Source organism: Rhizophagus irregularis, chromosome 2 (genome assembly GCF_026210795.1).
Source record: "Rhizophagus irregularis chromosome 2, complete sequence".
Classification (NCBI taxonomy): domain Eukaryota; kingdom Fungi; phylum Glomeromycota; class Glomeromycetes; order Glomerales; family Glomeraceae; genus Rhizophagus; species Rhizophagus irregularis.
In genome coordinates this window covers 1844091-1856882 of record NC_089430.1, presented here as the reverse complement: position 1 = coordinate 1856882, position 12792 = coordinate 1844091, and the positions used below count along the sequence as shown (strand labels likewise).

Genomic DNA, 12792 nt, shown 5'->3' with positions numbered 1-12792 from the left:
AATTACATTAGGCCGCTCCAATTTAATTACCCCCTATTTTTTCAAAAATCTGGATTCTATTAAACAAATACCCCCTCTAAATTTAAATTACGATTTTCCAGAATTTCCCGACTTTTCCCACCCACCCCTCAAATTGGTAATTGGAGCGGCCTTATGAAGAAAAGCTTAACTTTAAAAATTAAACCTTTCATAAACTTCGGTAAATAAATAAATAAGTAAATAATAAACAAATAATAAACAAATAAATAAATCAATCAATAAAACAAAATAAATAAATAAATAAATAAAATACGTAAACAATAACACTTTTTTTTCAACTAAAATATTTTGCTATAAGTTAATAAAAGTAAATCAGAAAATAAAAAATCCATAATATAATATAACCTTTTCTATAATTTTACTCAATGATTTTTGTGCAACGAAAAAGAAAATAAATACTGTATCATGTTTTTTTCTCTTCTGACAAATCTTTTATAACTCTTTCGTTTGAAAGTACGGTAGAAGAGTTTTTATACTTCTCTCTCAAACTTTTCTTTTACGTGATATATTTAAATATATACAGTATATCAAGAAACTGTGATCCAGTTCTCACTTTAATAAACCGAAGAAAATAAATAACCAAAATGGAGCATATTACTTCAACTTCATGTACAACATCTTGTTGTGAAGAGTCCTTTATGGATAATAAACCTGCATCATTTCCTATGATCATTAATTCATCGTCATCCTATCGTATCCTTCAAAGACGTCGAAATCAACGAAAATTAAGACATAGGCGTAGAATTACAACTAATACATATGCATTAAATCAATTACCAGTACAAATTACAAACGATCCCATCGTGTATCAATTTTTTAATGGATATATCTTCTAATAAAGATGATTAAATTATGACGACATCCACCTAACAAAATTTAGTAAGACATTTAATTATTTCAATAACAATTGTTTATTTTGGAGAAAAAATAAATAGCTGGAAAAAGTAATTATTTTATATGTGCAAACTGACTATGTAAATGAAAAGTTACTTCACTCAACATTTTCCATTTTTTTTTTTCGTGAGAAGGAAAAGAAAAATTGTCGAAAGTTAAATTTAGTTGTTTAAAAAGTCTTTTATGAGGAATAGTGAAAAACTTAACATATTTTTAAAGATCATGCATACTTGTGCATTAATTTAATGATTACAAGATTTTTTTTTTTAGATGATTTTTTCTGTTAATATCCAAACTTCCCTAGTTAAGTAGCTTAGTATCGTCCGTGTTGTGTGCATTATATTGAAAAAATATGTGATATAATTAATATATTTAATAATAAATTGAATACAACTCCTTTAATATAATAGTAAATTGTTCTCTACATAAAGATTAACACGTGAGCTATACATACATCTGCGTTATTATGCGATCCCAATTCATATTATCGAAAGCCATCGTTGACAAAAGGTTGATGTCCAGACAACATGTCGGATATATGAAAAAACATCATTGATGACCATGATCACAAATTTTAATCTGTGTAAAATTATCGATCTTACCATTTAGTTATCACATGATAGTTGTTACTAAAAATGGCTATAAAAATTTAAAAATTGATCCTGAAAATTGGTAAATTTACCATTAATAAAGATTTACAGACATCTTTTAATAAGCGTAAATTCACATGATCATCATTAATGTATTGTGATTTTGTTTACATCACGCGTGTTAAAAATAATGTGACATTATTATTGTCACACAATATACTAGAATATAATTGGTATTTAAACGACAAGAATCCAAAATGGAGTGTACGCTAATGCATAATTAGAATCACGTGATAAACTTTCTTTTTCTTTATATTTAACGTTAAAAATGCTTTTTTCTTCCAGCCAAAATTTCAAGTGTTTCATATCAGTTCGTCTAACGTATGACGGAAGTTGAAGGTAATGATTACAAAACTTATACACGAACCCGTATATGGATCTCATATGCATTAATATATTTTCAATACTTCTTTCCTTAAATTCCTTCAATGAATGAAAAAAAATACCACGTTTTTACATTTCTGGGTTAATTGATTTGTACATTTGATTTTTTTTTAATAACCATAATGCTTCAGATAAAACATATTCTAGCATACCCTACCCATAGCTTTGGTAGACCTTTAAAAAATAACAAACAAACTTTTACTTTTTATTTTGGAAGTTTTGAAAGAAGCAAATATATATATATATATATATCATATATATCTGTTTCAACACAACTTAAGCCCGTCCTCAATACTTTTTGGTTCTAATGATTCATTCAATATTAATAACTTTAGATTGAACCCTAATTTATTTGTTATTTTATTTCTTATATTGTGTATTTCATAACGATCTACACTAGATACTTTTTCAGCATATCATGATATCAATTCAAAATTTCCGAACCTGCTAAAATATTTTAATGTGATGTGACGCAGCATATTTATAGTGATTACCCAGTGTAACCTGAAAAAAATGTCCCGAAATGGCCGGCATTACGCAACTTGGCTGAAATTAAGTGTGGCGCTCATGTGACGGATAGTGCGTGACGAGTAGGATGTTGTTCCTAGATACTTATGAAAAATGGAGGGCGTGACGCCGGTGATGAAAATTCTCACGTGATTTTTCGTGCCATTTTTTTTCAGGTTATGCTGGGAAAATCATTTGCAGTAGATTTTATACACATGCATAAGCATATTTGAAAAACCTTAGACATATATGTACATGAGCAGACCCATGAACTAAATCGTAAAAAAGCCTTCATTGCAATTAAAGCCCGGAAATTTATACAATAAAATTTAGTTATTAACTTTAAATGAATAAATATTTTTAAATCTCTTTGAGGATTTTCTATGTTTAACCATAAAAATAATTGTAATCAGGTTACACAACTTCAAAACTAATTGCACAAATATCAAAATATTATGTGATTATACATTAATTTCACATGTAAATATAATTATGTTATGTCAATAAGGCATAAAAAGCATCATTAATAAAGTGATGTTCATTTTAAACAGTATTTATAGTAAATTAAAAAATATGTGTACGACTGGATACATCTAATCTATGCTTTGTTTAAATTTTGTGATTTTGAGACGTTTCACGATCCTATTTATAGTTTATGGTACTTTTATAATAATGTAATATACTTACACAGTATATACGTATTTTTAAAAGTTTTTTTAAAAAAATAAATTAATAAAAAACCTAATTTGGAATTGAAGTAAATAGCATTTTAAGATAATTTTTCTTACTTCTCTCGGGATCTAAATTTCTCGTAAAAAGTAGCTTTTCGGTTAAATGCGGTCGATAATATGTATGTATAACCTAAATAAATAAAAAACCAATTTTGGAATTGAAGTAAATAGCATTTTAAGATAATTTTCCTCGGAATATAAATTAGCTTTTTGGGGATCAACATTAAATGCGGTCGATAATAGTATGTATGAATTAACCCAAATAAATAAAAAAGTTTTTTGAGGCTAAATAAGAATAATTATGTTGTTATAGTGTGTAAGATTGGTCTCGGCTTTTTTGTTTCAGGTTACAATAAAAAAAAATGATATGTTATCAATAAAGCTTCTTAATTCACGAAAATAAAGAAATTTATTTGATTTATGTAAGTATTTATTGTTGAACCGAGTTCTTTCAAAACAATCAATCGGTACTAACTAGTAAGTTTATATAAAGGAATACTACAAATATAATACGATAGATGCAACAATTTGATTAAATATTATTTTAATATGTTATTACAATAACCCTCTTTTTGGGAATTATTTGGGAGATGGCCAAAATTAGATTAGATGGAAGATCGGTTAATCATTTAGCAGTGTGTAATATAATTACGTGAAGCGTACAAATAATACCTCATGGCTCATGATAATTGGGCCAGCTCATTTTATGAGTATGGGGCGTCGCACTCCACTCACCGGACTCTACAACTATTCGTAGCACTCCAGGTAATTTAACGGGAGGGGGACAAATTTTAAATGCTACTGTTTAATCTCCGGTATATGTATACCTAAAGTTGGCTGTCGAAAGCATTTTTGGCCAATTTTAATAATAAATAATTTCAGCAATTTTTCTACGTCGAAATGCAGAAATTAAAATTGCATTTCTGCACTACGGCATTGGCCTTTTCTTTTTCGGCAAGCAATTTTAGATATACCCGAATCAAATCATTTTTTTTTCCGAATTAATAATTATTTTATAGTTTCATTATAGATTAATAAGTTACGCCGAATGGCCGCCATAGTATTAATTTTTTTTTGTTTGTTTCATTGTTTGTTTGTTTACTATAACTTGATTTGCTGAACTTTAAACAGATCAAGAAAAATCTTGTTTCACCACAAACCTTTTTATAGTTAATTTTTTTTTGATAACGCAAAATTTAATCAATATCCATCTCAAATTAATATATTGTGTATCCTTTGGCTAATTTATATTTTCTGTTTTAATTAATTGCTAGTCTATTATTTGGTTCATCATACGTCAGCAACACATGCCACCACATACAGTGCTATGCATTATTAATTCAGTAGAATATTTAGACATTTTGTAATCCAATCGTCAGATACTAAAATAGGTAATAACTGGCATTATCTAAAATTGCCATACTCTATACCTTACCCCTTAATATATATTCCGCACTATTGCATTACCTAATTTAAAATTTTACCCGAATATTTCCCCGTTATAATCTCATAGCCACATGGGATATAAGCTAATTTTTAATTCCGATTAATCCTTTTTCACAAATATAGCATTTATTCAAGTTGGTTTCTTTCTTTGGATAATTGTTTTTTCGGTTTAAAAATATTATCAAACACACTTCATATCCTGCATTTCACATTCCGTACTCCATACTCCGCACTCCGTTCAATTTTTTTAGATGAAAAAAAGTAATTGAATAGAGCTTATAGTATAGGTATCATACCAAGATACAAAGATACAATGCAACGATTACCAGTAGAAGTAGCTGAACATCTATTAAACTAATTAAGGTACAATTTTAAAAGATTAGTTTCTTTCATTTGATTGATTATAAACAAAAAAATCCTTTATTAGTATGCTGTGAAAATAAAAATTGAATATTATTAATTTTTTTTAGTAGTTTTAAAAAAAATCAAATGAAGGTGTCGGGAAATTGAGAAAAAATAATGGATAATTTATAGTACAAATATATTAATAGTATCTAATTATACATAGTATCTAATTATATATAATAAATAAAAGAATCTCTTCATTTATTTTTTTTAAAATTGTATAGTATATATCTATTTTTATATCATCTGTTTCTTGCACGGAAAATATTTCCTTTTTTTATCTTTAAGAAAATGAAACTCTGCAATACGTAAACACTACAGAAAAACGGAGATTATGACTAATATAAAGCTACCACGAAATTCCACGATTCACTGTTGACTCCGCATTCCGTTTTCCGAGAAAAAACAATCAGGACGCATATTTCGTCACGTGATCATAGAAAAATAATATAAAATAACTCGAATAAACCCCATCTAAATTCCTTTTTATCATCTACAAAAGATAGTTTTTTTGAAAAGCCTTCTTATATAGAAATATAATTCTTTGATAAATAAGAAAAAAATGGACAAACCAACAGTCACGGTTTGCAAACAACTTGATGTACATCAAGAAAAACTACATGAAGGTACTTCACATTCCAAACTACTACCTCAAAGACCCGAACAACAAGAAGAAGAAACTGCTTTACTCACGGAAGAAAAACATTTAATTCATATGAAGGACGATTTATGGAGGCGTAGATGTCTATCAATTGGTTGCGGAAGACAAATGGAAAAACTGTCTCCTGTGTCATCATATATACCAGATCGTATTCGTAAACGTCGAATTCAACGACAACTAAAAAGTAATACATCTAGATTAAATTTTATTAGACAAATTAGACAGTTGCCAAGACAAAACACAACCACCAATTTATTCGAATTCCAATTCTTTAATGGAACTGATTTCTATTAAAGTTTTTACTGAATAATTATATTTAATAGACCTTTTACTTGTGTCTATTCGAATTATTTTTTAATTTCGTAGCTTAATAATTAGTGTTTATTCGATTTTTTTTTAATTTCGTAGCTTTTACTCCCTTCTAATAGATTCTTCACTTGTGTTTATTCGATTTTTTTCAATTTCGTAACATAATAACTACATTTAACTCCCTTCTAATAGACTCTTCACTTGTGTATATATTTTTTTTAAAAAAATTTCGTAGCTTAATAATTACGCTTAATTCTCTTCCGATATCGTTCCTTCGCATTCAAAAATTTCGCAAATCCTTAAATTTAATTTAGATGGCAAAATCTGTTTAATGATAAAGTTCGAATATCTTAAATATAATTGGAACTTTATAAAAAAATACTCGTAGTTAATTCAAACGGCAAATGTACAACCATTTTGAATACAAATTCTTATTTATTACTTTATACCCTTTCACATTTTAAAAAAAAAAATTTTCAAGATCTTTTATTAACCCTAGTTTTACAAACATAAATTATTTTTTTTTTAGAGAAGATAAGAAGGAATCAAAGGAATTTATTTCTCACAAAATTAAATAAAATTTATTAATTTTTTTTTCGTTGAGGTTAATCAAAATTATTAAATCAAACTATCAGAATTAATAAAAAATAGTATAAAAAAGCATGAGATAAGTTTTTTTTTTTACCTAAAAACTAAATTGACAATTTGAAAATTTCTAAGGAAAAAAAAATAAAGTACACTTACATTACGCCATGTGTGCATGTGGTGACCAGTCAAAATCGTTGTGTTACATATAAGAGGATGTCGTGCAGAGGTCAAAACCCCCATTATTATTGTTATTGATAAAAAAGGAAAATCCCCCTATTATTATTGTTATTGATAAAAGGAAAAAAAACCCTATTATTATTGTTATTGATAAAAAAGGAAAAAACTTATTATTTATTTTTATGAAGTTTGCAACAATAACACTTTAATAATGGAAAGTGAAATGACCCTGGATTTTATACTAGTTTCTTCGAATTTGAAAAGTATTTATTATTATTAGTGCTCTAAAAAGGAAAATGCTGTAAAATTTTTTGTTATCACAACTATATATATTTCGGGAGTCTGCGCCACTAGTAAAATGAAGGGCATGTGTCGCGATCACGTGTATATCACGTGATGAATAAGGTGACCCGGTGATCGCCTCCCCCTGCTTTGATCGGTGCCCTGCAATATACACCAATAAAAACGGTACGCGCTGATCACGGGACAAATTGTGGCATACCGACATTTATATTATTTTACTTTAATAGCACTATAAATTTTAAATAACAAACTATTGATACTCAAATTAGAGCCTTTAGAACCAAAATTTTTCTTTAATCATTATCAAACATATGAAATATTGTATCAAAGAAAAGTTTTTGGAATATCATCGGCGTAATGCGTAAGGTGTAACGAAGAAACGGAATCGTGGGACCACATATGGAATTGTTTCTTCAGATAAAAGTGTGGGAATATGCGGTTAATGTAATTTTATATCATAGTGGCTTTAAAATCAAGATTGTTTCCTTTAAAAAATTTATTATATGAAATAACACGTAGACTTATTAATTTCAAGATTTAGATGATTCAAGTATGTTGAAGATATGTGACTTATCTCTGATGAATATATATGATAAAATTTGGAAAATATAATGTGAGGAAGTAGTAAGTTTTGAGAAGTCTCAAGGTATTGGTAAATTGGATAAAAGAAAAAGGGTTTCTAGATCGGAAGAATGATAAAATAGAGGAGTCAGGTATATTAAAAAAATTAAATTAGAAAACTTTAGAAATGGTGTAATGAGTACTCAGATTAATGAACTAGATGTTAGTAAACATAAATGGAATGTACAATATATGACTAATTTAAGGTAGTAGGTAAAGGTACTACAACGTCACTGTATTTGAGACGGTTAAACAATTTAAAAATATTAAAAATTTTATATTTTAGATAATAGATACCGGTTGTGCTAATGTTCTGTAACATCAAAATTTAAAGTATAACACAAAGAACCAAGTGCGCACATCTCAGTTTCAACATGTGAAATTGTCGTTACTGCTAATTTTTGAGAATTAGCCTAAACAAAAATTTGTTAATGGTAAAAGTACTTGCATTTCTTTTTTTCGTTTTGCACTAATAAAAGATTGATTACACCTATACGACTCGCCCCTAAAACATGTGTAATGTACTGTACTTTGTATGGAGTGAGTTAAGTTAATTACCAAACTCAAGATGTATTTTATAAATTTTGTATGTTCTTATCTTATAAATAATAAAGTATTTCGTTATATAAAAAAAAATAACAAACTATATTGGTTTACAAATTTTTAAGAACACTAGCTATCAAACCGGGGCTACTCCCGGTCCTACGGGGGCTAGTAAACTAATATTTTATTCTATTATATAAATGAAGTTTTAAATGTAAAAATATTTACAAGTATGCAATCTGGGTAGAATCAGTGAAAGAGTGTTCTTGAGTACGATTACCTCCGGGAATCTACTTGAAAGAGCCATTCTTTCATATAGCATGATTTATTTAAGTTACCTAAATTTTAGCATTAAACTAGCATTCACCTGTTGCTTCGCACCAGGACTGTTCTAACATGATCTAATTTAGTTAATTAAATTCTTAACAAAAATGATGAATTAACGTGTATCACACATAATATTTAAAATAAACAATTTGCCATGCAATCATAGAAACTCTTATTTTAATAGTCACGCATGTGATTTATAATTTAAAATATAATACTTTTTTTACTAAAACCTTTCTAGACAAAATAAAAGAAATATAAAAGAACGAATAAAGAAATGCAAACAATTTAAAGAGTAAAATTAAGCAAAAATGCCATAGCTTAAAAATAAGATATACTCAAAGATCAAGGGTAGGATCATCAAAGGCTAAAGAGAGGGATATACCAAAGGCATAAATACAAAGAAATGAAAAATAAAAATAAAGCTGAAATAATCAAATGATGATTTATATGTTTTAAGCCAAAATACTGAGAAGAAAAAAACAAAAAAAGATATCCAAGATCACTACGTTGAAACCATTATGACATTTATGCAAAAAATCTTGAAAGGAACAAATATAGTCGCATTAGTGATTAATGAATCAGAAAATAAATTTGCTTCAAAAGTGGATTTGTCAATGATATTTTGAGATATTTGAGTCTTGTCATTAAACAAGTTATAAATTAGGATTTGACAATAATAATTTCGAATTATGTGAATTGAACATACAGATATAAGATGATGAGTTACTAATTATAGGATAGAATTAATGCAACAATTTTATCATTCATATCCTTTAAAGATATGAGAAATCACGTGATAATTCATATGATCAATATGGCAAATAGGAACACGAATTTTCTGCATGATGTAAACTTTTTAAGGTTGTAAATATTGTCCAGTTCGTAGCTTTCTAAATATATAAATTTTACAAGTATTACAAAGTTTTATTAAACAAAATACTTTTTGAGAAACCTTCGTATGAATAAGAAAAACTTTGGTAACTCTTATGGTATATAATATATACGCCTTATACGGTAGACTTATTTTTTATAAAGTTTCTATTGTGGTAAAGTTTTACTTTTATAAACCATTTCTTTATAGTTAATATTATGATTTTAAAAATACTAAGAACTACTTATTTAATAAAATTTTTACGCGTCTAATGAATGATTATCGGCGATGTTATGAACCTTCAATAACTTTTTCCTTTGTTCTGTCTTCATAAGTAGACATTGGTATTTCTATAATTATCACACTTTAAGTGAAGAGAAGTGATATTTTTACTGGTACTGACAACAATTAGATGTTATGCTTTATTTTTCTCATTGAATAATAATTTGTGAAGATTTATTATTAAAACTATAGATAACTAAATAACTGTTAATATGTAAAATTTGTAAGTATATAGATAATAGATTTAGACATTGTCAGGAATGTGGGCGTCTAGATCTTAGTCCCACCACTTTACATATAATTGAACTAACTAACTTTATTAAAAAAATTATTAAATAATATAGAGAGTAAGTTATTTATTTAATTCTTTTAATACAGGGATTTAATAATAAATCCTTAATGAAAAATTTATAAAGAACCCTAAGGAATCTCTTTCCCATTTACAAAAAATCCTTAAGGATCCTAAGTCCAAGAAACTTACTGATGTTACTATTTTGACCTGGGAATAGGAAAATAATATACTTAAAGACCTCACTAATGATGCTTCCAAACTGAATCTTTGGTGTGTTGATGTTGAAGAAGTTGTTGATGTTTTTGATATTGTACAGAAACTTGGAGGAAAAAAAATGAGTCCTCATTATCTGTTTAGAAAATATTTTAATGGTCAACTTCCAGAGGAGAAAATCCATATTATTATACAACCACTACTGCCCACTACTGGTAAGTGTCTCTCAATGGTTTACCTCTTGAACAAGGGAATGTTTGAGTTTGTTTCTGAACCTTTTTTTCCCATAATATTGCCTACTATTAATAGAAATCCTACTAAGAAACATCGCATAGATAATTGAGTGGACTATACTGCTAAATATGAACTTGTGGACTTTCCACCTATTTTATCCACAATGCTTGCAAGTGAAAAGTTCAAACCTGCATCCTGCAATAAATTTGAGAAATTATTGAAAGATTTACAAATTAGCCAAAATATTATAACCTTCACTTGATCAAGAGACCAAGAGTTATGGAGAAGACTATTGGGGCAGGTCATTCTTAATAATGGAGCAAATAATAGAAATATGGAATATGCTTGCAAGTGACAGTGGTAGATCAATCAAAAGAGTTTTATCTGGTCCCATGGGTGTTGGCAAGTCATATCTTGCATTGTTTCTTGCTGCAAAAGTATTTGCCAAAGGATGGCTTTTACTTTATGTTTTAGATGCAAATGAATTAGCAAAACCAGATGATGCTAAAATAGCAAAAGAAATCTATATACCTAAATAAAGATATTTTAACTAAGAATCATTTTAATTAATTGATGTCTCTATTAAGCCATGCTGAGGAAATGAAGAAAAGGTGTATCTGCTTCAAACATAATGGATGATTTATTCAAGCAACTAAAAGAAAAAACACTTATAGTTATTGATGAATATGGAATACTCTTTGATCCTAATCCTTCTGTCAATACCTTATAAACAAATATAACTTAATCCCTAATACATCTAAACACATGAAATCAAGAAAGGAAAGGTTACCATATATATGTAGTGACAGATACAGCATATGTAAATTTGAAATAGTATAACTTAAAGATGGCATGATGAATTGGATAATCTTTGTAACTCCTTTATTCTCTGCTACATTTGATAACTGTTAAGTATGAACAATGTTCTATCAAGTACTGTAACAGTTAGAGATAAAGTGATGGAGATTACAAATTGTATTACACAAGAGCTTATGAAACTTTCAAATGGCCTTAATGATAATTGTGATAATTCCAAGTATCTTGATACTAGTAAGATTATTAACTTCTTAATTCAATTTGGACAAGATCGAAACCTTGATTTCTTTATTAATGTTGCATAGAATTATTACACACACCATCTTAATCCATTCCAACAATATTTCACATGACATGCTCTTGCATCAATATTTCTATCATAAAAAGAAGGTGATATTCATCAGGAGATTATATGAGGCGAATATTAGCGTAAAGTTGTCAAATATGTATAATCTCTGGAAATTTACACCCCGTAAAAATCTATAAATATACGGTTTTGCATAAATTACACTTGAAACATAGTTATTTAATAAGGCATATCTTAAAAAGTGCCATAAATTATTCATGAATAGGTAGTTTCGAAGTTTTACATTCTGAAATAATTTCTTAAATATTCGATTTTAAGTAATCTACACATAAAAATAATTTGAAAAATACTTTATTGATTTTGTATCTTAAAAAGTTTCGTAAATTCTACGCTAGTAGATAGTTTCAGTAATTTACACTTTAGAAATTTGCATAAATACATGATTTTGTATAACCCACACATGAAAATGTAGCTTAAAATATTTTGAATAAGTTTGTATCTAAAAAAGTTATGTAAAATTTACATAAATAGTTAGCTTCAGTATTATACACTTTAAAAATTTATGTAAATATGTAATTTAAATAAACTGCATGTCAAAATACAGTTTAAAAATATTTTAAAAACTTTGTATCTGAAGAAAGTTGTGTAAGAATTTGCACAAATACTAAAATCATATAAAATAAATACGAAGGTTTAAGCATGTCTTTATTCTAAGATAAATATGAAATATAATGTTAATAATTAAAAAAAAGAATAAATAGTGTAGTGGTTAGGTAACGAGACTTTATATATTAATAATTTATCTTGAGGTATTCAGTTCGACTCTTAGTGTAGGCAAAAATAAAAATATGATTAATATCGAATTTGACTCTTAGTGTAAGTAAAAAAAACAACAAAATTGTAAGAAAATATCAGAAAAATACACGAGGGGTTATAAAGAGGAAAATTTTATGTTAAGGTAACTACATTATTTTTTACTACTAAAAAACTACGTCATTTTCAAAAATACACTATTTTATACTATTGAAAATTTCTCTAAAATTTTCACACTCGTATATCGTCGCAAGTGATGTAGATTTGCGTAGTTTTTCACATGTGTATTATTTTGTAGATCTACGCTTATTTTATCCTCCTGATGTTGATTGTGACTGTAAAGGATTTGACTGTCAGTTTGTTGATCTAGTATAGG

General features: G+C 27.5%; 4 protein-coding genes across 4 annotated transcripts; all 4 read left to right on the top strand.

Moving 5' to 3' along the window:
* Nucleotides 1-623: 623 nt before the first annotated feature.
* On the top strand, nucleotides 624-875 carry OCT59_011812 (uncharacterized protein; the record flags this gene model as incomplete). Its single annotated transcript, XM_066134035.1, has 1 exon — nucleotides 624-875. The coding sequence occupies one exon, from the start codon at nucleotides 624-626 to the stop codon at nucleotides 873-875; it is 252 nt and encodes an 83-aa protein (XP_065989338.1).
* A 4743-nt stretch (nucleotides 876-5618) lies between these two features.
* Nucleotides 5619-6011, top strand: OCT59_011811 (uncharacterized protein; the record flags this gene model as incomplete). Its single annotated transcript, XM_025327133.1, has 1 exon — nucleotides 5619-6011. One exon carries the CDS (start codon nucleotides 5619-5621, stop codon nucleotides 6009-6011), a length of 393 nt encoding a protein of 130 aa, XP_025172724.1.
* A 4783-nt stretch (nucleotides 6012-10794) lies between these two features.
* Nucleotides 10795-11019, top strand: OCT59_011810 (uncharacterized protein; the record flags this gene model as incomplete). The annotated part of the gene is made up of 1 exon (XM_066134034.1): nucleotides 10795-11019. One exon carries the CDS (start codon nucleotides 10795-10797, stop codon nucleotides 11017-11019), a length of 225 nt encoding a protein of 74 aa, XP_065989337.1.
* A 375-nt stretch (nucleotides 11020-11394) lies between these two features.
* OCT59_011809 (uncharacterized protein) lies at nucleotides 11395-11601 on the top strand (the record flags this gene model as incomplete). Its single annotated transcript, XM_066134032.1, has 1 exon — nucleotides 11395-11601. The coding sequence occupies one exon, from the start codon at nucleotides 11395-11397 to the stop codon at nucleotides 11599-11601; it is 207 nt and encodes a 68-aa protein (XP_065989336.1).
* Between the last annotated feature and the right edge of the window lie 1191 nt (nucleotides 11602-12792).